Source organism: Bombyx mandarina, chromosome 08 (genome assembly GCF_030267445.1).
Source record: "Bombyx mandarina strain Sakado chromosome 08, ASM3026744v2".
In the NCBI taxonomy this organism is placed as follows: domain Eukaryota; kingdom Metazoa; phylum Arthropoda; class Insecta; order Lepidoptera; family Bombycidae; genus Bombyx; species Bombyx mandarina.
The window spans coordinates 608723-632544 of record NC_143215.1 but is presented as its reverse complement, the minus strand read 5'-3'; the positions used below and the strand labels follow the sequence as shown (position 1 = coordinate 632544).

General features: G+C 40.5%; 1 protein-coding gene across 3 annotated transcripts; it reads right to left on the bottom strand.

Moving 5' to 3' along the window:
- Nucleotides 1-98: 98 nt before the first annotated feature.
- Nucleotides 99-20928, bottom strand: LOC114244978 (putative inorganic phosphate cotransporter). 3 transcript variants are annotated; one of them, XM_089728969.1, is made up of 11 exons: nt 20763-20927; nt 19787-19926; nt 18642-18821; nt 17793-17931; nt 16461-16675; nt 15160-15309; nt 14207-14351; nt 11872-11996; nt 6849-6971; nt 1427-1583; nt 99-227 (listed from the first exon to the last, which is right to left on the bottom strand). In XM_089728969.1, the coding sequence occupies exons 1-11, from the start codon at nt 20824-20826 to the stop codon at nt 154-156; spliced, it is 1512 nt and encodes a 503-aa protein (XP_089585095.1). In that variant the 5' UTR covers nt 20827-20927; the 3' UTR covers nt 99-153. The 3 variants fall into 3 exon arrangements, with proteins under 3 accessions (XP_089585095.1, XP_089585096.1, XP_089585094.1); XM_089728970.1 differs by lacking the exon at nt 20763-20927 and adding an exon at nt 20026-20238; XM_089728968.1 differs by lacking the exon at nt 99-227 and having other exon boundaries at nt 1335-1583; nt 20763-20928.
- Between the last annotated feature and the right edge of the window lie 2894 nt (nt 20929-23822).

Genomic DNA, 23822 nt, shown 5'->3' with positions numbered 1-23822 from the left:
CCAGGTGGGCTGTGAGCTCGACCCCCAACTAAGCAATAAAAAAAAAAGATCTGTCATAAAGTCATCCAGCTGTCCATCCAAGAATAAAACAAAGTTGATTTTTGTAACATATTTTATTATTTATCAGTCAATTGTTTATTGCTTTACGTCTCCTTAAATCATTGCACCGTTTTCCTCTTGTATAAGTTTTGAGTGTGAAAACTCCTCGAGTTGAATGTGATTGGAGTCTACGAAAGAAAAAACTGAGTTAACAAATATGATGACACGACGTCGCCTCTACGACGTCTACTTTTTACCAATTTATAATACTATCCGCGTAGGCAAAAGCAGCTTTTATTTCATGATAACTTGAAGCTATTAGTACACATTGTGGATAAGAGAAACAACTGTAAAAACATCATTTTTTTAAGAAATAATTTAAGTAAGTATTTCGCATTATCTTTCTCTGATACCATATTTCATTATGTTAAATAAAAGGGTAAATATTCCTCGGGGTAGGAAGTATTATGTGCCCGCACAGGTGGGAGCCACAATTTTGGCACAATACAAAGTTTTCCGTTATCTAATGTAACTTACAAGCTTCAACTTCATTACTCAAGATGGAAGACGGTATATATTTTTTCATGTATATAGGTTGAATAACTGGTCCCTAAAAACTTCCACCCATCTAATGCAATCAAAAGTATTATTTTATGAACGAGCTGTTGCGAAGATTTATTAGAAAAGCTTTAAAAAAAAAGAAGTTTATTTCATTCTAATAATTAAAACATTTGAAATTGACAATTGAAATTAATTGGGACAAGTGTCACCGGGAGCGCGGTTAGACTTATACTGCGTGGTCTATCGGCAATCTAACTAAGCTGCATTACGTCGTGCACCTTACATTGCATTTTTAGGTACATTAAGAATATACTAGAGGTCCCGCAGTAGTCGAAATTCAACTATAATTAATTGGAATCGTAAGTTTGTACACTATTATGATTGTATTTTATACTTATATAATCACAAATTTCGCCAAGACTACACTATAAAAAATATTATACAAAGACAAACAATATTTAATCTATTCTCAATTTGACAACAGACGTCAAGAACAAAAGTTTGACAATAAATAGTATGCTTGCGTGTGTGCGTCAAATACATGGTATGTAGGTGTGTAACGTTTTCTTTATTGATATAAAGTATCTTTTATGCATTATTTTAAAAAAATATTAGCATTGTGCACTTCTTCTCTATATTCTCTATAAGTGTGGAAAATTTCATACTCCTCCGTCCGCGCAATTTTCGTAAAATGGGATAGAAAGTTTTTGCTTCACGTATTAATATATAGATAACAGAGCGAAATCACATCAAACATTTTGGAAAATAAGAGCTGTTCTTTTCCATAATATATACTTCATCATGTCATCATATAATTTACCCATACCATAGCTGTAGCTGTGGTTGTAATGTCCCGTTTTTCTGCCAGAGTTACCGTCCCACGGTTGTCGCTTATTGCTCGCGAATAAAACATAAACAGCATTGCATCCCATATAATACGCTGCCAATATATAGAACGCCGGTTTCCATTGAGAGAGATGGATCTGCGAAATAAACTTTAAATTTGATCTTTTCCAAGCATTTAGTGAAGAAGCTTAACATAAACGGACTTAAAAGAATTTCAGCTTGCGGTAACCCAAGCAGCTTTCACGTGAAAAGCTTTGTGAGCTCTTATTTTGGACTACATCATAACAGATTTGCCCTCATTTGGTCAACACATGTCAATGAAGATTAAGATATTATGGTGTTCAGGGTTACCAGATACTACACTAAACTCGGTAAGAACGCGCCTCTCGGTAGACTAGTTGAGGAATTAAACAATTTGCATAGCAAGTATTCTCTGGGCGTTTTTGCTGGCACTGTTGACAGTTTTAGACGAGAAGTCTTCAGCCTTGCTCAATGAGCTTTTTCAATTAAGTAATAGCGTATTTGGTAGTAAATGTGTAATAATGTAAGGTTTTCATGTAATGTTATAATAGTTTTTTTTTTATATACAACGAACCGCTTTTATTATCAAGATGAGGTGAGATCAATGTATATGATACCTGTAATGCTCTGTGATGTATAGCATGTTGGTACCCAATAAAATAAAATAAAATATTACTTAAAAAGTAAGACCCGAATGCAATATAGCAAAGACTAGCGACCCGCCCTCGCTTCGCTTCGGAAACATTAAAACACAAATGAAACCAAAAAAAAAAAAAAAAAAATTAAAAAAGTAGCCTATGTTCATCAGGGACAATGTCGGCTTCTAATGGAAAAAGAATTTTTCAAATCGGTCCAGTAGTTTCGGAGCCTATTCGAAACAAACAAACAAACAAATCTTTCCTCTTTATAATATTAGTATAGATACAGGTATCGTTTGTATCCTCTGAGTCTTTTTTTTTTTTTTTTGGTCAGGAGGAAATCGCCGGACTTCCGCCCTCCACTGGGGATAGAGGGCGGAGCATGTCAGAGTCGAACTGACTAAAACCTCCTGTCGCTCAACAACCAACGTCCAAATCTCACATGAGACAGAACTCATGAAGAGGCAAAGGGGGGAAAGTGAAGCGTTTAGTGCGGAGCACATCTCTCCCATCACCCTCCCCCTCGGGACGCCGGACCGGCGGTCGTCGGCGCCACGACCACCAGCCCTCTCGGTCGGCAGGCTATCCGAAGCCCGCCTAGATGGCGCCGGTTAGAGAGAGCTATCCTACGGAATACCCCGCTGGACCAGAACCAGCGTGGGTCGAGGATAGCCGGCCTTCCATCACCCGGATGCTCTTGCGTAAAACGCGTGCAGAGCAGCTTGCACGTCGTCTTCTTAGGCCCCAGACCGACATGTGAGGGGGGACCCGGAACACTTAGAGGGCCAGGGCTTGGGCGAGATCCGCCTCCCTGGCCCCCGCTCGACGGCGGCGGGATTGTGCGTCTCTCACGCGCCCCGCCGCCTCCTTCTACGAGATGGTGCACTCGCAGAAGTCGAGCATCGCCTTCCACGACCCGTCGTCGCCGAGCATCGATGCCACAACACTCGGCAACGACAAGTCATTTCCTACTTTTGCAACGAGGACACGGCGCCACCCCTCCCATGCGGGGCAGGCGACGAGCGTATGCTCTGCCGTGTCCAAGTCACAATCACAATGGTGGCACTCTGCCGTCGGCTCGGCTCTGATCCGGTGCAGGAACTCACCGAAGCAACCATGCCCAGTGAGCACCTGCGTGAGCCGGAAAGTGAGGCGTCCTCTGTCACGATTCACCCAATCCACAAGAACCGGGCGAATCGCCTCGACGGTCCTACGACCAGCCGAAGGATTAGCCAGCCGTCTGGACCATGACTCCAGCACGGACCACCGAGATTGGGCCCTCCGCGCTCTGACCACACTGTGGCTGGGACGCGCCACGCCCCGGGCGCGAAGGTCTGCCCGCCACTGATAGTCAGCGGCGAGCGCCTTCGCTTCCAGAACCCAAGGCGGCGTCCCAGCCAGTACACACGCCGCCTCAAAGGAGATGGTGCGATAACCACGGATGTCCCTGACCGCGATGGTGCGTTGCGGCCGTTGCAGCAGCTTCGCCACCCCCGCGGCCAGGGACTGGCCCCACACAGGCGCCCCGTATAGGGCCATTGATCGCACCACCCCCGTATAAAGACGGCGCGTCACCTGGTCAGGCCCCCCGACGTTGGGCAGAAGCCGGCTTAACGCACCGGCCACCCCCAACAAACGAGGGACCAGGTGCTGAAAGTGAGCACGGAAGGTCCAACGACTGTCTAGAATGAGGCCGAGGTACTTCAACTGCAACCGACCCCAATCCGGACGCCTCCAACCACGATATGGGCATCGACAGGTGGCACTCTCCGGGGCCTGTGGAACCACATGGCCTCGGATTTACTAAGCGCCGCGTCGAGGCCCAATCTCCTGATTTTGCTGACGGAATGCGCCACCCCAGCGGTAGCAAGACGGGCAGACTCAGCAAAACTCCCCCCCCGGGCCACGACCAACGTGTCGTCTGCGTAACAGATTACGCTTAGGCCCGGGAGGAGGGCACCCCTCAGTACCCAGTCATACCCGATATTTCACAAAAGGGGGCCGAGCACCGACCCCTGTGGAACACCGCGCACGACCGGGAACCGGTGCACGATCCCACCGTGTCCGGTACACGTGACCGATCTGTCCTCCAAGTAGGAACCCACCAGCCGGCGAAGGTAGGGGGGGCACTCCGTGTCGTCCCAGCGCCCCCCCTATCACGGACCAGGGCAGGGTGTTAAACGCATTGGCGATGTCGAGAGACACCGCCAAAGCCACCCCACCCCTGGAGACGGCCTCCTCCGAGAGGGCCCGCACGCGAATCCGAGAGGGCCCACACGCGAATCCTCTGATTCTACGGAATTTTGTAATTTATGTGTTTATTTTATGCTTTAAATATCGGGTAGTTTTCTAAGTATTTATTTGGAAGTATCCGTCATTGAAATAATCTCCTTATACCATCGCACATCTAAGATAGAAGACAAACACAGGCTTTCAAATAAAAAAATCTTAAAGATCATAAGGCCTCCGTCTAAAAAACCGGAGGTTTGAGATAACAAATGGCTTTTCTGACCTTAAAGAACAAACAAGAAACTGTTCTTCAAACGAATTTGTTAGCCCTAGTCAGCTTCTGATGAGTAATACCACACTCAAATAGGGTTAAACTGCCCCTCTTTTTAGTGATTAGGTCTCATCAAATGAGCAGTGGATATCTTTTATACATTTTTTGGAACAAAGTTCCTTATGGGACGATGCGGAGGGGTACCGTAACAGGGAAAAAACGTCCGTAACGTAAGATTTTTATTAGTGACGCACACAGTGTACGACTTAACTTTGTAATAACGTACAAAATATAACATATTTTTTATCATTCATTAACCACGATCTCAGAGCGTTCGTTTGCGCAATACACTAACTCTTATGCAAACAACCGTGAATGAAGTGTACCACAATAAGCTCGCACGTTACCGAATGACCGTGGGTTGTTGGGAAACCTCCAGCTTTATTTTCTTTATACCTCGAATAGAACTTAAAATTAATATTTTTATAATAAGGAACTTCTTTCCTATCCAGTGTCCCACGAAACCACACATTTTTTATTTATTGCCCGAGCAGGCAGACGAGCGTACGGCCCACTTCATGGTAAGTAGTTACCGTCGCTCATGGACGTCATCAATGCCAGGGGCAGAGCACATATATATTAGATAAGCGAGCTCACGACCACCTGGTTTTAAGTGATTACCGGAGTCCGTAGATATCAAAATGTAAATGCCATCTACCTTGAGAGATGTGATCTAAGTCTCAATTATAAACGACTGTACCACGCGTTCAACGGGAACGAATTGTTGATTCGAGGCAGAAAATAGGCAAGGCGATGATACCTATCCGTGTGGCATCAAAACTCCGTCTAGCATCAGTAAAATGGAATCTATGCATGATAAATGTGTATATGCGTAAACAGCATTACTCGAATATTGCAAAAATGTATACTACGCTCTTTCTGTTGTGCAGTATCAATTCGAACTATGACTATACAAAAAATAGTTACTGGTGGTAATTATACTACGGTAATTAATTACTGGTGGTAGGACGTCTTGTGAGTCCGTACGGGTAGGTACCACCACCTTGCCTATTTCTGCCGTGAAGCAGTAATGCGTTTCCTCGAGTAATCACTTAATACCAGGTGGGCTGTGAGCTCGTCCACCTATTTAAGCAATAAAAAAAATGTTCTCTTATCAAATCGTTAAAAAATCCACACGTATACTCTTCTTTTAACTTTCCACATCTAAGAACATGTCTTACTTTTCACATATAATGTGATAATTTCGATCTAGACCTTTAATTTAGAAAATTATGTTTTTTTTTCCGACTAATTACGAAAAAGGTCAGGAGGCAATTAAGTTGATAACTTTAATTTCTAATGAGTGATTGGCTCTAGCTAGAATAATGAGAGAAACAATTTGATATTAAATATCTATAGATAATCTTTTGGTGGATATATTAAATTATCTTTGAAAATATTTTCATCAGATTTTAGACCTATCGTTTACAACACAACCAATTAATGTCGTCGTTGTCAAAACAATATTTTCTGTGAGGAAAAGGTATAAATTTCTATAATAGTTTTTTTAAGACTGTCTGAATTTACTGTTATAAGACTGAATAAATGTTTTATTTTTATGATGCAACAGCCGCGATATTATTTTATTTTTATTAATTTATTTTTAAATGCATCATCTTATACCTTTAAACGAGCAACTCTTGTATATTAATATATACCTATATGATCTGAATCTCGGAAACGGCTCCAACGATTTTCATAAAATTTAGTATACAGGGGATTTCGGGGGCGATAAATCGATCTAGCTACGATTTATTTTCAGAAAATGTTGTTTTATTCGTGTTTTCAAAATCAACTTTATCTTCCCGTTGTTAAGCCACCCCAAGCCAATGAGTGTTTGGTTTAAGGTTAGACCAAGAAAATGAATTGTTTATTTATATTATTTGTGTCTTTTTCATAATAATATAAAATACAAAAAAATACCGAGCGAAGCTCGGTCATCGTCTGGTTGGTTATTAAGCTAGGTAGAATATCCAAATGCTTAAAATATTCAAAAACTGCTCATAACAGAAATCGACAACACCGTTTTGCTTACCATATTATACATCTGTATCACAGACATTTAAATGCAAACATTTGTAGAAAGCTTCGACTCACTTCGACATAATATTATGCAAACGCGCAGCAAAGTAATGCACAAACCTAATTTTCAAACTTGATAAGATTAAATCTAGATTACTTACCGGCTCTGTATACAAGAAAAAGCTGAATAGGAATGGGATGACAGCTCCTACGAAGCCGCTGATAGTGCTGCTTAGCATTATGAGGGTCCCACTGTAGTTTTCTGTCATGTCTTGATAATTACTCTGTAAATTGAATTTGTAGTGGTGAGTTTCGTTTGATAAAATTTAGTAATGCTTTACCTAAAAGAGGTTTGCTTAAAGAAATGACGACCCAAAGAGGTATCCAAGCATTAATTCCAAAACGTGATATTAGCATAGGTATGTATGTGAATATATTGTTACACTAGTAAGAATAACGCCATCTATCGCCAAATAGCCGAACGAATATTGAAGGTTCTAGCAACATTTAGAACGATCGGGAAGTACAACGTCATCTACTGTCAGATAACGGAAACACAACACTCGACTTTTGTGTAATATTCTCGATAATTCTAGGAATATGGTATCGGCTATAAAAGCGTTGCAGAGATGGCACGCAGTCAGTCTTCTCGCCCGGGAGTACAACCCTGAGGTTGTGCTCCTGGGCGAGACCAAGCTACGTCCTCGGGATGTGTTCAGGATTCCAAACTACTTCATGTACCGACGTGACGAGGTGAGTCCTGCCGGGACGCCGTTCAGGGGCACTGCGGCGCTCGTCAGGCGAGACGTGGTGCATGATCAGTTGGATTTGCTGGCCTTCACATCGACAAGGTCGATCGGTGTGAGGATCCACACCTCGGGGGGAGATATGCGGGTTTATGCCGCGTATAGACCCCCGGGGCCTGATTTCCACCCCGGGGACATAAGACGGGTCCTGAATTGCGACAGCCGCCCAGCTCTGCTGGTCGGGGACCTCAACGCGAAGCACGTCGCGTGGGGCTCCCGACTGAACTCAGCCGTGGGCAGGCGGCTGTTAGAAGATGCCGATAGGGGCGACTACTCTGTGGTCGGCCCCGACGAACCCACGCACATTCCGACCGCCGCGCAACTCCAGCCCGACGTGTTGGATGTGTGCGTTCATAAGGGGTTACGGTGCCCCTTAACTATTGAGGCACTGTACGACCTGGGTACCCCCCATCTCCCTATCCTGGTCACACTGGGAATGGGGCTCACCCGGGTTGCGACCTCGCCCCTACGACCGAAGGTCGACTGGGAGCTCTTTAAGAGACGCCTAGTCGACCTTCCCGCAATTCAGGACCCCAACACTCCTGAGGGGGTCGACGACGCGGCAGTCCGCCTTGTCGACTCCATCAGGGGAGCGATCGACCAGGCGACGACTCTTGTGCCCAGCGGCGGGCCCAGAGGTATACTCCCGGCCCATCTGAAAGCGATTATTCGCCGGAAGAGGGGCCTGAGGAGGCTCTGGGCGACAACTCGTTGTCCCAGGATCAAGCGCGAGCTTAATGAGCTGGAAGCGGAGTTGGCGGCGAAGATTAGCTCCTATCGGGGCTATGCGTGGGAGGAACGGATCGAGGAGGCCCGTGAGGACCCCTCGTCCGTGTCCCTCCACCGACTTTGCCGCCAGCTCTCAAATCGGCCTGCCCCGACTTGTCCACTCGTGGACGAGAGGGGCAACCGATGCTTCTCGGCCCAGGCCCGCGCCGATGTCCTGGCCGTAATGTTGGAGCGGCAGTTCGCTCCAAATAACTCTGCACCCTCAGAGGCCGCATTCCACCAATCGGTGGAAGAGAGCGTAGCAAGCCTACTCTCCTCCCCGGTGCCACCGTTGGGAGATGGTGATTTCATCACTCCCAGTGAATTGCGCCTCTCCATCAAGCGGATGAAGAGGCGCAAGGCGCCGGGCGAGGACGGTATTCCCTCCCTCGCATTTTTCCACTTCCCCGAAACGGTCGTGTCATGCATGACACGACTGTTCAATTCCATTCTGTCCACAGGACACTTCCCGGGAACTTGGAAATTGGGCAAGGTTATTGCCCTGCCCAAACCCGGCAAGGATAGGAGAAATCCCTCCAGTTATCGTCCGATCACTCTGCTGTCGCATATGGGCAAGTTGTTCGAGCGGCTGCTGCTGAGAAGGGTGTCGCCGCACATCCTTCTCAGACCCGAGCAATTCGGGTTTCGCAGCGGTCACTCGACAACGCTGCAATTGGTCCGCGTTATGCACCACTTGGCGGATCGGTCCAACGCGCGCCAGTACACGGCCGCAGTCTTTCTCGATATCGAGAAGGCCTTCGACCGTGTCTGGCATGCGGGACTGATCTACAAGCTGTTGCAGAACACGGACCTCCAGCACGCCTATGTGCGACTGCTGGGGTCGTACCTGGAGGGAAGATCCTTCCTTGTCGCGGTCGAGGGCGCAAAGTCGTCGGTGCGCCCAGTCACGGCCGGAGTTCCCCAGGGAAGCGTCCTGGCACCAGTCCTCTACGCTCTCTACACCAACGACATTCCCACGCTTGAGGGCAACCTCCAAGCGTGGGAAGCCGACGTGAAGTTGGCGCTGTTTGCCGACGACAGCGCCTACTTCTCGTCCTCTAATTTCCCCTCTGCGGCCATTTCGAGGATGCAGAGGCTGTTGGACCTACTGCCCCAGTGGCTGGACCGATGGAGGGTCGCGGTCAACGTGGGGAAGACCGCGGCTATCCTCTTCGGTCCGGTCCGCACAAGAGCCGTCCCAGGACAGCTCAGTCTCCTTGGAGTCAATGTCGAGTTTAGGCCCAGTGTCCGATACCTGGGAGTCAGTATCGACCGGAGTTTGAGGATGACCGCCCACGCCAAGTCGGCGTTGGCGGCCGCCCGCTATGCGAGGTTTCTCCTCCGGCCGGTGTTGGCCTCCGGGTTGCCGACCAGGACTAGACTCGGCATTTACAAGACGTATGTTCGTTCCCGTATCACGTACGCAGCTGCGGCCTGGTATCACCTCATCCCGCAGATCATGCGGGTGAAGTTACAGGCCCAGCAGAATCTGGCTCTTCGCACGATAGTCGGAGCAGGGCGTTACGTCAGAAATGACGTAATTGCCCGGGATCTAGATGTGGAGTCGCTCGAGGAGTTCATCCGGAGGCTAGCTCGTAATATGTACGAGCGGGCTGACGGTGGACCCCACGAGCATCTCCACAATATAGCTCCCTTGCACGCCAGACCACCTGATGGTCAGGCGCTACCATAGCGATAGTCGGCTTAACCGGAGTGATATGGGAGTGCTCATAATGAGTGCCCCCATGGGACTGAGCTGTCCACACTCTTCATTTCCCCCCACACTGTTGGGGTGCCCCCCTATGGGGACCCATTTCTATCACCCGTTTGGGTGAACCACTCCCCCTTAAGGGGAGTGATTTACGTCGGTCCCTCCCCGCGACGGTCTTCCCCTTCTGGGGAGCCCCTAGCGGGTGAGCGCCAAACCAGTGCCGCGGCTCCCCCTCTGACTTGTAGAGGTGGGGCCGCGGCATGGGGCCGGTGGCGGGCCCCGGTTTAGTTGCTGACTGCTGCCCTGCTTTGTATATAGTGTATAGTTAGTTAGTTAGTTAGTTAGTAGTTAGTTTATAGTTAGTAGTTAGAGAAAAAAAAAAAAAAAAAAAAAAAAAAAAAAAAAAAAAAAAAAAAAAAAAAAAAAAAAAAAAAAAAAAAAAAAAAAAAAAAAAAAAAATCAAGCAGAGGACAGCAGCCGGCGCCGGGCGACTCCTCCGCGGGCATCACTCCACCCAGGAAAACAACAAGCCCATCGTATTATATTTAAGTATTTATTTATTTTGACGATGTGAGTGTGCCGAGCACGCTGCGAACAGTCCCCTCCCATCTCGTCCTGCATCCATATCACCCCTGCCCTATGTGGCAGGGAGCTTCGTCCCGGGCAGTGGGGATTGCCCCGAGGCCCGTTCCGTGCCCCCGAAAGGGGGTACGACGACCCTTCTTCTTCACGCAGTCAGTCAGTAATCGGAACTACTCGAAGCGAAACAGCGAACGGATCACCTGAAGCGAAGCGGAAGAAGCGAATTGAAAATTTAAAAGTGTTTTGAGTGTTATACGTATTGAATACAGTTTTTAATTTGTACTTCGGTAGAATTTTATTTATCCCGAACCCCGGCGCGTAATAATATTCATTTACTTTCTGTATGTAGTTCAAATTGTCTATAATTTCCAAGGTAATATTAGGTACATTATTAAATACCTATTATGGTATATCAACATAGTATGCATCAAAACCTTTTATTTTTGCCGCATATTTTATTATTATTGTAAATAAATCACTTGACGTTTTGATGTATCAAGGATCCGGAATAAGCCATACTCTTATTCTGGTTCATCAAAATATTGGTGAATAATCTATGATTGTTATTATTTTATTATGTAACTATTAATAAGTAAATTTATTAGACACCCGTGTACCAAGTAAGTTTAATTACCCATTACAGATATTATTTGAGGTGTTTGGATTATCCAAATTCTATATCAGACGGATTCACCTGTTTTAAATATCATACTTATATTGTATTACGACATTTCACACACTAAAAAAAAAGAAGATAATATTTTATAAACTTCATTTGGATAACACTTTTTTTTATTTTTATAACAACTAAGAGGCAAACGAGCAAGACGGGTCACCTGATGGTAAGTGATTCACCGCCACAATTAAAATTCAAATTCATACTCCATCTACACACAAGAGAACGACACCAAAATTGAAGTCTAGATAATGAAGAATGGAAAGTCGACTGAAATTCAATTAGTTCATTGCTAATCACGAAAAAAGCTAGCAATTACAACTGAAAGTCGCCAGAGCACTTTAAAAAGTTTGAAATTAGAATTATGTTATGATTTTGGTGCAGGAGTTCATATTTGATAAGCTCATTTAATATATTTATCAAAAACAAAGCTGTTCTCTAAAGTATTAAACTTAAATTTATTTTTATATTAAAAACTATTATTATTATTACTAATAAGTAGGGTATTTTCCATTTTTACGTTCCATGTTTGTTTTTTAGAATGTAGTCGATATAATAAGGTTCCGGCCACATTCATGTAAAGCCAATATACAGGTATATACACAATTTGCAGCTACTACCAATTACACAGACGAACTTACCAAAAAACCGGTTAATTGGAAGCCAAGCAATCCTAATATTGCTATTAATACAATAACTGCCACGTTAGTCCGTTCCTGCGTTAAATTGGGTAGAATCGATAAACCTATTATGATACCGAGGGCACCTAAAATAAACGAGATAAAATATATATTTAGCTTCAGCTGTTAGATAATATTTGAGGGAGATTTTGGTGTGCTGGCATTAATGTTGTTTGCAAATGGTAAGTTTGTAGTTTTTATTTGCATATCTTTTTTTGCATAGGTTGGATTAACTCAAGGTTCACTTGATATTAAGTTGTTACAATAAAAAATAGTACCACATCAGTAAGCGCCAAAGTATTCAACAATAAGATGTATACCAATAATCCATGAACTTTGTTATGGCCTACTCAATGTTAATTGGTTGCAGAAGCCAATATAAATCATCTGTCATCTTGGGACGTGAGGTGAAAGTCGTAGTTGCATGATTACTTTGCGTCACAAATAGACATGCTGGTGATAGGTTGGTACCTGTAGGGCTTAAAATACGATCTAAAATCAGTAGGTGGCGGTTGGCGACCGCAGTACGTTGGTTTGATTCTCAGAGTAAGCTGCTTTTTTTTTATTGCTTAGATAGTTAGACGAGCTCACAGCCCACCTGGTGTTAAGTGGTTACTGGAGCCCATAGACATCTACAATGTAAATGCGCCACCCACCTTGAGATATCAGTTCTAAGGTCTCAGTACAGTTACAACGGCTGCCCCACCCTTCAAACCGAAACGCATTACTGCTTCACGGCAGAAATAGGCAGGATGGTGGTACCTACCCGTGCGGACTCACAAGAGGTCCTACCACCAGTAATTACGCAAATTATAATTTTGCGGGTTTGATTTTATTACACGATGTTATTCCTTCACCGTGGAAGTCAATCGTGAACATTTGTCGAGTACGTATTTAATTAGAAAAATTGGCACCCGCCTGCGGGATTCGAACACCGGTGTATCGCTCAACACGAATGCGCCGGGCGTCTTATCCTTTAGGCCACGACGACATGCTGCCCATTCTCTAGTGAAAAAATATCAAGCTTTCTTATTGATTTATACGTTTGTATTAAAATACTGAAAATTTTCTTTGTAAAAATTAGTTATTAAAGAAAGATAGATTTTCGATCAGTTACACTAGATGTATAGGATTTTGAAAAAAATTGCTCTGGCTATTCAGCATTCTGGCTATTATAGAAATACTTAAAAACACAAATTAACGTTTCTTGAAAGGAAATGATATAAATTAAAACAAAATAACTACAAAATACCATGAATCATTAAAATTTGGCTTCATAATTATCAAAAAAGAATTATTATTTTTGATTTCATGGCTGTTAATATTATAAAAAATTCTCGAGTTGGATTATATAAGAATAAGTAACTTTAACGGTTTAATAATATGCCTATTTCATCAGTTATATAATATCCGACAAGATTTCGTGGAACCGGTTTAGGCCCCATCTACCACTTCAGTCAACGATTGTTATCGAACATTTTTAATTAAACTTTTTGGTTTTCGGGAACTGGCTTTGTGTGTCTAATTTAACGCCGAAATGAAATGCGAGGGAATAACAAATTTATGAAATTTTATAATTGACTAGCAGATAAGGGAGACAGATATAAAGGTTTATGCAAAACATTTTTGTGTGTTATTATATTAAAATGGTAATAATATTAAAATTTGTTGTCACATTGGGAATTGTTTTTGAAAAAATGGTAAAAACAATTGGATGTTCGCAATTCAAACATTCATTGTATATATTTGAAGGCGACAATTTCAATGAATACGAACCCACTTGAAGCGCACATCTCGTAATTTATGTGGAAATAAATTAAACTGACAGAGTGCGTGATATTCCATTACGAAACCCTTTTAACGCTGTGTGAATATTTAAGACAAAGCAAGCAACAAATTTCGTGTTATTTGTGTAACCCGGATACTGGCAAATAGCAGAGAATGGGTTGAAATTACAATCCTAATCATACGACTAATTTTAAAGATAAATTATTCTAAAGGAAATAAAATGGGTGATCTTGGGGTGTATGGTTAGATGGATAGGCAAACCTCCCACAGGGTAGCAAGTGTAAATAATTTCACGTAATCTACTATATTAAAAGCTACTTATTCTTCAGAAATATTCCAGATTGAAATTGGAGAGGAATGTAACTTGAGCACTTGGAGGAGTCCAAAAAGAATGCGATCTCAATATACTAGAATTTCGCTTAAAACAAAAGCTAGTAGAGTCTTTTTTAACGACATATAGAGCGTCACAACATCCGAATAATGAACATTATCTGATTTTATCACTCACCCAAGGTGTTAATTATTTTCCTGAGACATGTAGTACTCATGATATAGTTTACGATTTCGGAGCCAGCCACCCACTCTACTGTAGGATAGGTCGTTAAGTAAACCAACCACATTGTCAGAAATGACATCATAGTGTAAAAGGTAGCCTGGAAAGGAAACATCTTATAAACAATATCCATCGGGTACGGATGTCTTTTTACCGGCGGCTCATCCATCTGATGAAGTATGATCGATTTGAAGGGTAAGGCAGCCGTTTTAACTACACTTGAGACCTTAGAACTTATATCTTAAGGTGGGGCATTTACGTTGTAGATGTTTATGGGTTCCAGTAACCGCTTAACACTAGGTAGGCTGTGAGCTTTTCCAGCCATCTAAGCAATAAAAAAAATGTATCGGTAGCGCTCGCTATTTAACTTTCCATCTAAATTTTGTCTTCCATTCAGGTCTATAACTAACATATTTTATAGGGTGGTACTACCCTAGTTGATTATATTGGGAGGTAATTCATGCATTAGTATAATATAAGTAGCTCCAATTGCAATGCTTCAACGACATCAATAGACCTCTAGGTAAGCCACAGCATATACTACGTGGTCTATTAGCTCTGGTAACCGTTGAGCACAAGACGTGTCTATTAGCTTATTTTCTATATCGTATTATAATATACTGTTCATGCAGCATGCTATCTCAACCCCATCATCAAAAGTCATCTCTAAAAGTCGTCCGTGAATAGTACCCGTTACACCGATACTCTTTGTCACAACTACTATGAGATGTTTCTTCAAAACCTTCTATGTAAAGTGACTATAGTACGCCTCTAGATTGTTTCCTTCCAGTGTAGGTTAGTTTAAGATTATTTAAACCAAACTAGCATATTAGCGTTATACAAATTTGTGGCTTATGTGACGACGAAGATTCCACTTTTCCACCGTTTCGACCTTTCCTAGTACTCACATCTTTAAGAGAAACATTTAGCGTTTCCAAGAAGACAGGAACGAAGATCAAGTAAAAAATAAATAAGGCATTACTCGCTGAGTGAGCTAGTGTCACAACCCAGAACTTTTTGCATTCCAATATAGATCTAAAAGGTCTAATCAGTTTTTTCTGTAACAAATAAAATCTGGTTTTTAATAAATCAACTATTCCACTGCAATTACCACTATGACCTCTATTTTATGACACTGGTTTTTAGATAGGCTCACAGGATTGGGGTCGTCTGAGCCAAATTTAATTATAAATAAATGCTAATAGTGGCACCACCCCCATAACATAAGAGATTATAGCCTCCATTGTACATTCCATTTCATCTTTCAAACCGGAACGCATAACTGTAATGACAGATACCGTTTAAAAATAATAAGTATTTACCAAATTATCCGACCAGGAAAATATCAAGATTTCTATCATTTCATGATTCAGATTTTATTTTATGATTTTTCTTGAAAATTTAAAACGTAACTTGATTTTTCACAATTTTTCGATTACACTAACACTTAGAAAAAAAAAATTACATTTAACTAAGTTCCGATAGAAAATAAATGGTAAAAGCATAGCTTCTTCTTCTTTATGCTTTATTATGCTTCTTTACTCAATAGCTATTAAAAAAATCAATAAATTCTAATGTATCGTTCGATTTGTCTTTATCTGTTTTCAAATTTCGTTCGCAGGTCATTTTTCTAATGAAGTACTCAGTTAATTCATGATGACTTCCATGATGACAGAACAACATTATGTATTATATAATAGTTAAACCCGTAAAAATTTTAATTTGCGTTATTACTAGTTGTACAATGGAGATATAGATACAAAATTTCAAGTTACTGGTGATAGGACCTCTTGTGAGTCCGCGCGGCTAAGTACCACCACCCTGCCTATTTCTGCCGTGAAGCAGTATTGCGTTTCGGTTTGAAGGGTAGGGCAGTCGTTGTACCTATACTTGAGACCTTAGAACTTATATCTCAAGGTGGGTGGCGCATTTACGTTGTAGATGTCTATGGGCCCCAGTAACCACTTAACACCAGGTGGGCTGAGAGCTCCTCTACCCATACAAACAATAAAAAAAAAAGTGAGACGGCATCCACTTTGTGATGTCTATGAGTTCCGATAATCACTTAATACCAGGTGAATCATGAGCTAGTTCAGCAATCAATGCAAACAATAAATAAAACAGCTCAAAAACAGAGGAGAATACTTCTTAATTATTTTGTTTTGACCTGTGTTCATATATTTATATAAATTTAAGTCATTATTAGTACCTTTTTATACAAAGTCATAGCGTCTCTTATAAACTCTTTTTCACCATCCCCCATAGCCTGATGTCCTTCAAATGAGCTAGCAGTTAGTGTCCCTATAACTACTGCCATGGATAAAGTCGCCATGGCCAAGGCGTAGTAAATAAATTCCCAGCCAAGACGTGTTTGAGACAGTAAACCAGAGATTGGTAGCCCTATTATGATTCCTAATTGTATACCTGTGAAAATAAAAACGTATACCGATGATAATGGAAGTAATGAAAACATCATATAATATTAGTAATATATAAAATAATCAATAATATTATGTATTAGTACTTTCTTTAAAAAAGCTTCTAATATCCGTTACAAATCTCTTTTTTAAACCTACAGACTTTTTCTAACTTTAATATTTTTACAAGAATGAGTTCGCGGTATTAGGTGTTCTATATTATGTAAAGGCTTCTCTATTCTGGTCAACGAGCGATAATGCGTTTCTGTTGCAGAATATTGGTCGTTATTTTAATAGATTTAAGACCCAAGGTCTGTAACGGCATTCTTGTTAAAGTCCATGGGCTACAACAGCAATTAAGCACAAGATAGGCGTTATGCCCAGCTATAGTAATTGAAATATATTTCTCTTTGAGAAACACATCAAATAAGTTTACTGAAGACTTAATTTCTAGTTTTATGAGATTTTATAGTGCACACAACATTAAAGCAAGTGAGGTCCAGGATATAAGTGAACATTAAATCTGTTTTAGTGCCTGTATAAAATTTTATTAAGACTTTTATTAAGTCAGCTTACAAAGTTCTTTTACTTTCAGTGCTTTTACGTAAAAGGTTGGCGCAATATTGTTGTAGGCAGGCCTTGTAAAACTATTCATTTTCTAACGTCACCCTCATAATTCGCACATTACATTCTATTCATACATTCAATTTTATGAGACCTATATATTATTATGTCCCTCTAGGACTCACAATCGTATCAGAAAACAGAGCTTATTCTTCCAACGGGAAAATACAGTTCTTTACAACAGAAATGAGGACTGTGATAAAGATGCTTCTAAAATAGACCATATACGTAATGGTTTACCGAAGTAGTTTATCTGTATTGGATTATGGTTGTGCAAATACTTTAACCTGTACAGATGACCAGAGCACATTATACAATTAATTATATCTAACTACACCGTACGGTGGCAACTTAAATATTCAGCTTTAAATTTTTACTCCTTCATCAAGTTTACAAAGCTATGTGTATTCCTTTTTATGAAAAAATTTTTTACACCACATCGCTTCTTTTTTGTAGCCTATAATAATATAGATTAAGAACATAATCGCTTTGGAACTTACCTCCATAAATAAAATGACTGTAAATATTCCTTTCGTTCGGTGGTAACCATCGTTCTATCAAGGTCTCGTAAACAGTGGAGAAGCAACTATGTGCCATTCCCATGAACAACTGTGCGTTCGATGCTGCCACCCATCCACCCTAAAAATATTCCAGGACAATTGAATAACTGAAAGTAAAGCGAGATTTTTCTATGACATGGAGCATTTTGTCACATCTAAGGAACAAAAATAGGGGACAAGTACATGATATAAAGTATCCAGTACCCAGATAGATGTGCATTAATTGCCGCATTAATGCATTCGCGTTTTGAATAACCGAATGAGGTTATTCCAGTCGAAAAATATGGCACTTTACTGCGTCAAACAGGTTTTGGGAGCGGAGAAGATGATGGCGAAAAGACAAGATATATGTACGTACATTGCAATCAACATAATGTAATGTAAATGATCACTAAATGTCTCCAATCCTATAAAAGCTACTTTTAAATTTACTGGTTCATGTAGCCTGTAAAATATTCATAATAATATGGCTGCATTGCTTACCGAAATGATCATCATATCAGTACTTGTAAAATTATTTATATTCTTGTAAAGAAATGCCTTTATTATTTAAAGTTATTTAGTTTTTAAACAAGATTTTTCTTCAGTGTCATTCAGTGTCATGGAGTGAAGTCTGGTTCAGTTTTGTATGGCGTATTGATAATGTTTATTGTTCAATTTTTTATATAAATTTTGAAAGAGGTTAAGGGCTTTAAATGTTGTTTTCCTATTACATCACAGAGAACACAAATTCAGTATTTTATTGTTTATTCATTCTGAAGTACTCCACATCATTATACTATTACTTACTTTATTAACAATTGTAGGCATAGCAACACATAGAGCTCCATTGACAACGAATATTGCTGTGCAAACGATTTTCCCACCAATTTTCCTCAGTAACAAATCAGCTGGCACTAGCATCACTGCGTATCCAAAAAAGAATGACGACATTACTGCTCCTTGAATTCTTTTATCCCAATTGTGAATCTGAGTTAAAAGTTTAAAATTTTTAAATTCTAGGTCTTTCGTATAGTGTAAGCATTTGTTTTAAAATGTGTAATTAAAATATATATTCTCTTTTGATTAAAATGGTGAGTACTTTAGTAGTGGAGATGAGTTAATAAGCTCACAAAACATCTAGTATCAAGTGGCTTTCCCAGTCTAGGTCTGTCAGGAGAAAATGCTCTGACCATTTTGTACCAATAAGGCGATGCGTTTACATTTCTCTCGCTAACTTTAGTTACTGCTGTTTTATTTCCCTTGAGTTAATTGTATTAACTTCTTTTTTTCGGGCAATGTGCTGGGCCTCCTGTGAGGTACCCGCACCCAGAGCACGCAGAGTGTCTGGACCTTGACGGTCTGCAGATGTTGGGAGCAGACCGCGGGTCCAAGGAAACTTTAGGGCTGCACCAAACGACTCTCCTTGCACTCTCTCACCCGACGTCCGCTCTCCAGCGGGGACAGAAGCCGGTCAGAGTAGAGTAGAGTAGGTTCCCTTGGTCACTACAACCAGACTGACAGAGCCACAAGATTGGATTGTTTCGAATAGCAAATGCCGATAATAATTATAATGCCCTGAATTTATCTATTAATCGGAAAGAAAAAAAATACGACTATGATTATTACTTAAACAATAATATTATGACAGAACTAACCACCACGTTTCGATCTCACTTCACGTTAGCCGTAAATTGAAAATTCTCAATTTTGTTATGACTTTTTCCCAGAAACTTCCGAATTTTTTTTATTGCCCTTGTAGGCAGACGAGCATACGGCCCACTTGATGATGAGTGGTTACCGTCGCCCATGGACTTCAGCAATGCCAGGTGCAGAGCCAAGCCGCTGCCTACCGCTTAAAACTCTCCACAAGCCTCTTTTGAAGAAGTCCAGAATGTGTCCAGATGGATGGCATTGAATGAAATGCTATAGCGAAACTATCAAACATCGGTTACCTCTAAATAAGTATCATGTCGGCGATCCTCATCGTTTAAGGCCAATACAGCAACACCTATGCTCCCCCTCACCAGCCCAATGACGATAGCTCCAACGAACATGTAAAGGATCTGCACGTGTCGTATTCCGATCTTAAATCCTGAAATGTCAGTTGTCATTAAAAATTACAGTGAAGCTTCCTGACGGTGAAAGAGATAACGAAATGTCATAAGTAAACTTACAATATTTCGAAACTTACAAAATATTAATATATTAAAGACTTGGAAGAAAATGCTGGAATGATCGTGAGTCCTACTACTAAGCAATAGTTCGTTCCGGTTTGAGTGACGGAACAGCCGCTGTGAAAGACAATTGCAACTCCCATCCCATCTAGGACAAATAAAATATAAACTAAATATAAAGATGTGTGGTGTCGTGGGACACCGGATAGGAACGAAGTTCCTTATTACAAAAATATTAATTTTAAGTTCTGTTCGAGGTATAAAGAAAATAAAACTGGAGGTTTCGCAACAACCCACGGTCATTCGGTAACGTGAGAACTTATTGTGGTACACTTCATTCACGGTTGTTTGCATAAGAGTTAGTGTATTGCGCAAACGAACGCTCTGAGATCGTTGTCAATGAATGATAAAAAAATATGTTATTTTTTGTACTTTATTACAAAGTTAAGTCGTACACTGTGTGCATTTCTAATTTTTACGTTATTACAAAGTTAAGTCGTACACTGTGTGCATTACTAATAAAAATCTGACGTTACGGACGTTTTTCCCCTCCGCATCGTCCCATAAGGAACTTCGTTCCAAAAAATTGTGGGATAATATTTTTGATGGATGGACGATCTTATGTCTATAGATATCATGAGGTGAATACACCCACACATATAACGATTGTCGCACCATATAAACCACGCATGACTGCAAACTACGTATGAACCACAGCTGACTTGACATGGTTAAACAGCTAAAATGCACTTACTTTGTTTAGAAATAACTCCAGTGTATCCATCGCTGAATTGGTATCTCAAAAATTCGACATCCATTGTTAGCTTTTTAAAATGATTTTCGATGATTTTTTTCTCAATCAAACAATCTTAATTTCGTGTAAAATCATATGAAATGTTTCGTCTAGACTGTTAGACGTGCGTATTATCAGTTAATTTGTTATCTGCTTGTTTGTTAAGCGATTACGATATTGTAAATACCCTGAAACGTGGTATAGAACCTTACGAAGATATTCACGGGACATACAGCCTTATTCTCTAGTTGTTAAAATTGTTTTTAGTAAATCAATATTGAATGTCAAGTCTAATTATTTAATAGTCTCCGTTGTTTAGTTATGAATACGTGATGTGGAGATATTTTTAAGTAAAACGCAGTTTGCAGAGATGGTTCGTTGTCATGGATCTTCATACGTCATTTTGCTATTTAGACTTAGGCCAATGACGCCAATGTTAATGAGGTCACCTGATGAAATTGACTGATATCATCTTCATTAACACTAAAAGGCCAAACATAGTTAAACATAAATAACAAAACATTGAATTAACAATTGTTATTGTCTGATAGATTTCCAAGATATACATATATTTAAGGTTTTTTGTAAATATTGAAAGGGAATGCTCTACTCTTTTGCACGACGCGAGTGACAGTTGGCATTAAAGTTATTTTGCGCTCCGGAGTTTTTTTAAATTTTGGGATGACAGTTTAACTTTTGGGCCGAAGACCTTTCCAGCTTCGCCATGCCGTGGGCTAGATTTGCTGCGGACACGTTTGAAGGGTGGGGCAGCCGTTGTAACTATACTGAGATCTTAGAACTTATATTTCAACCGTGCATTTACGTTGTAGATGTCAATGGGCTCCATAACCACTTGACACCAGGTGGGCTGAGAGCTCGTCTACAGATCTAAGCTATAAAAAAATGGCTACCTGTCGGCACTTGGGTCCCTTTAATAGTTAGAATTTATTCCCTCAAAGTTACAAAATAGTAGTGAAAATAGATAAAAACACTTATTTAAGTTATTGTGGTTGGGACACATTAATTAATGAGATAACTTAGATAGCTTACAGCAACGGGTTATTGTAGTAACATAACAATATGTATACGAGTATCTTAAGTACCAAACAAGGTGATAATACTTAAGTTTGTACTAAAATTATGGTTCTCGTGGTAAGCGCTTTCATTCATTTGTAAGTCCAGATTAGGTATTTCATTATTAAAACTTAAGGATGCCACTAGAAATGAGCTATTTATTTGATTTCACTTATTGAAAAGATTAGATTGTATGCCGGCAGAGACTAAACCGGAGTATCCAAACGTTCCACACCCCATTAGGGAGCAATTTGATAATTAAGAGAGGCGCAATTGCGCTAATTTAATATAGAAAATCTGTATTCAAATTATTTTGAATTTGAATTTCAGTTTTTTATTATATGTTTTGAAATTTTACTTACTGTGTTTTGATAACAATTTCATAGTGATTTCTTCCTTAAAGCTTATCATTTATGTTTCTTAAGTATACAAATATTTTTTTTAATGTCAAAAATTATGTACGGGGGTACATACTTTTGGAAATAAAAACCTAGCCTTATTAAAAGAGAAAATGGCAGTACTTGACAAGACAGAGAATGTTTACCCTAGGGGTAACTCTCCATTGGTCCGGTCACACGATGCTAACCGCCGTAGAACACCTCTTCAGTTGTAACCAGGGCGCTGAAACTGGGATACTCTAAGTTTACTCTAACAACCAAACAGTTTTGCATGGAAACTAGCGACATCTTGTAGCGGATGCCCCTAAACTTAACGTTGATAAAGTTAGTTAGGTTAATTATTGTATAACTAAATACAGAAGTTAAAAAAAAATCATACAAGTCTTAATTTGTTATAGACAAATTGATTAAAATTTATCGATTTGTGGTATCTGAAAATTTACAAAACCCTACATTATAAATAAAATATAGGATAGGTAATATGTTACTGCCATCTACAGGAGCAAGAGAAACTAATCGAAGCGAAGCCATCTAGTGGCTAACATTTTTAGTGAGTGCTTGAGTTGTTTATCTATAACTAATTTATGTGTATATCTATGTTGTATTTCTTATGTTTTTAACGTGTAAAAATATTTTTAAAATAATAAGTAGCGACATCTGTGATAATTTGATTAAAATAATCTAATAGAATATAGATTCCACTCTTTGGTAGCTTCAATACCTACATAAATTATCTTTGCTTAAGGTCAAGATTGATGTTGCTCGTCTCTAAGGCGCTTTAAGATCATTATAAAAGCGTGGTTCACAAGACGACACTTCCTTTTCACATGAACTTAAAGTTAAAATCTTGGACAATCAACGAAGGTGAACTTAAAGTTAATGCTAAGACCATGTTGTGTTGGAAGATGAGAATAAAGGTTTAAATAGGGCCATAGTGTGAGTGTTGCGTAGTGTTACGAGCATTGATAATTATTTTATTTTTGCCTACCCATTGCCAGTAACCTAGAAGAGTTTTTATTTATTTATTTATTATGCTAGCTTCACCGGACGCGTAGGCGACCTCACGGAATCAATCTGGGAGGACTGGCTAACCCTATCCCTACCAAAAGCAGTGCTTTGCTGAAACTACCACCGGACCGGAATCGCGACCCACTGAAAAGATCTGGCGAAAAACTGAGAGTGTTGTGTCTAAGGGTTAGTTCGCCTCTTATAGTTAGGTATCGGTTCTAATTCATGTCGTGAAGATTACGATCGGTTACGGCGACGGCTATGCCAGAGCGCGAATCTAGTTTGATTTGATGTGCAACGATGGTAATCTACCATGACCCTCGTGACTCGGTCTGGTATCTAAAGAAGACAGGTGATGACAGGTCGGTGGTCAGAGTTGTGCTTTGACATTGTTTCAATGGGTCATAGCCTCAGAGCTACGTTCAATGGAATTTTGATGATTTCATTGCTTTCTAAAATTAACAAACATACTAGTTACCGTTGTTATTAAATAGAGTAATGTGGATCCAAGATTTTCCGTAGCATACAAGTTAAGGCACTG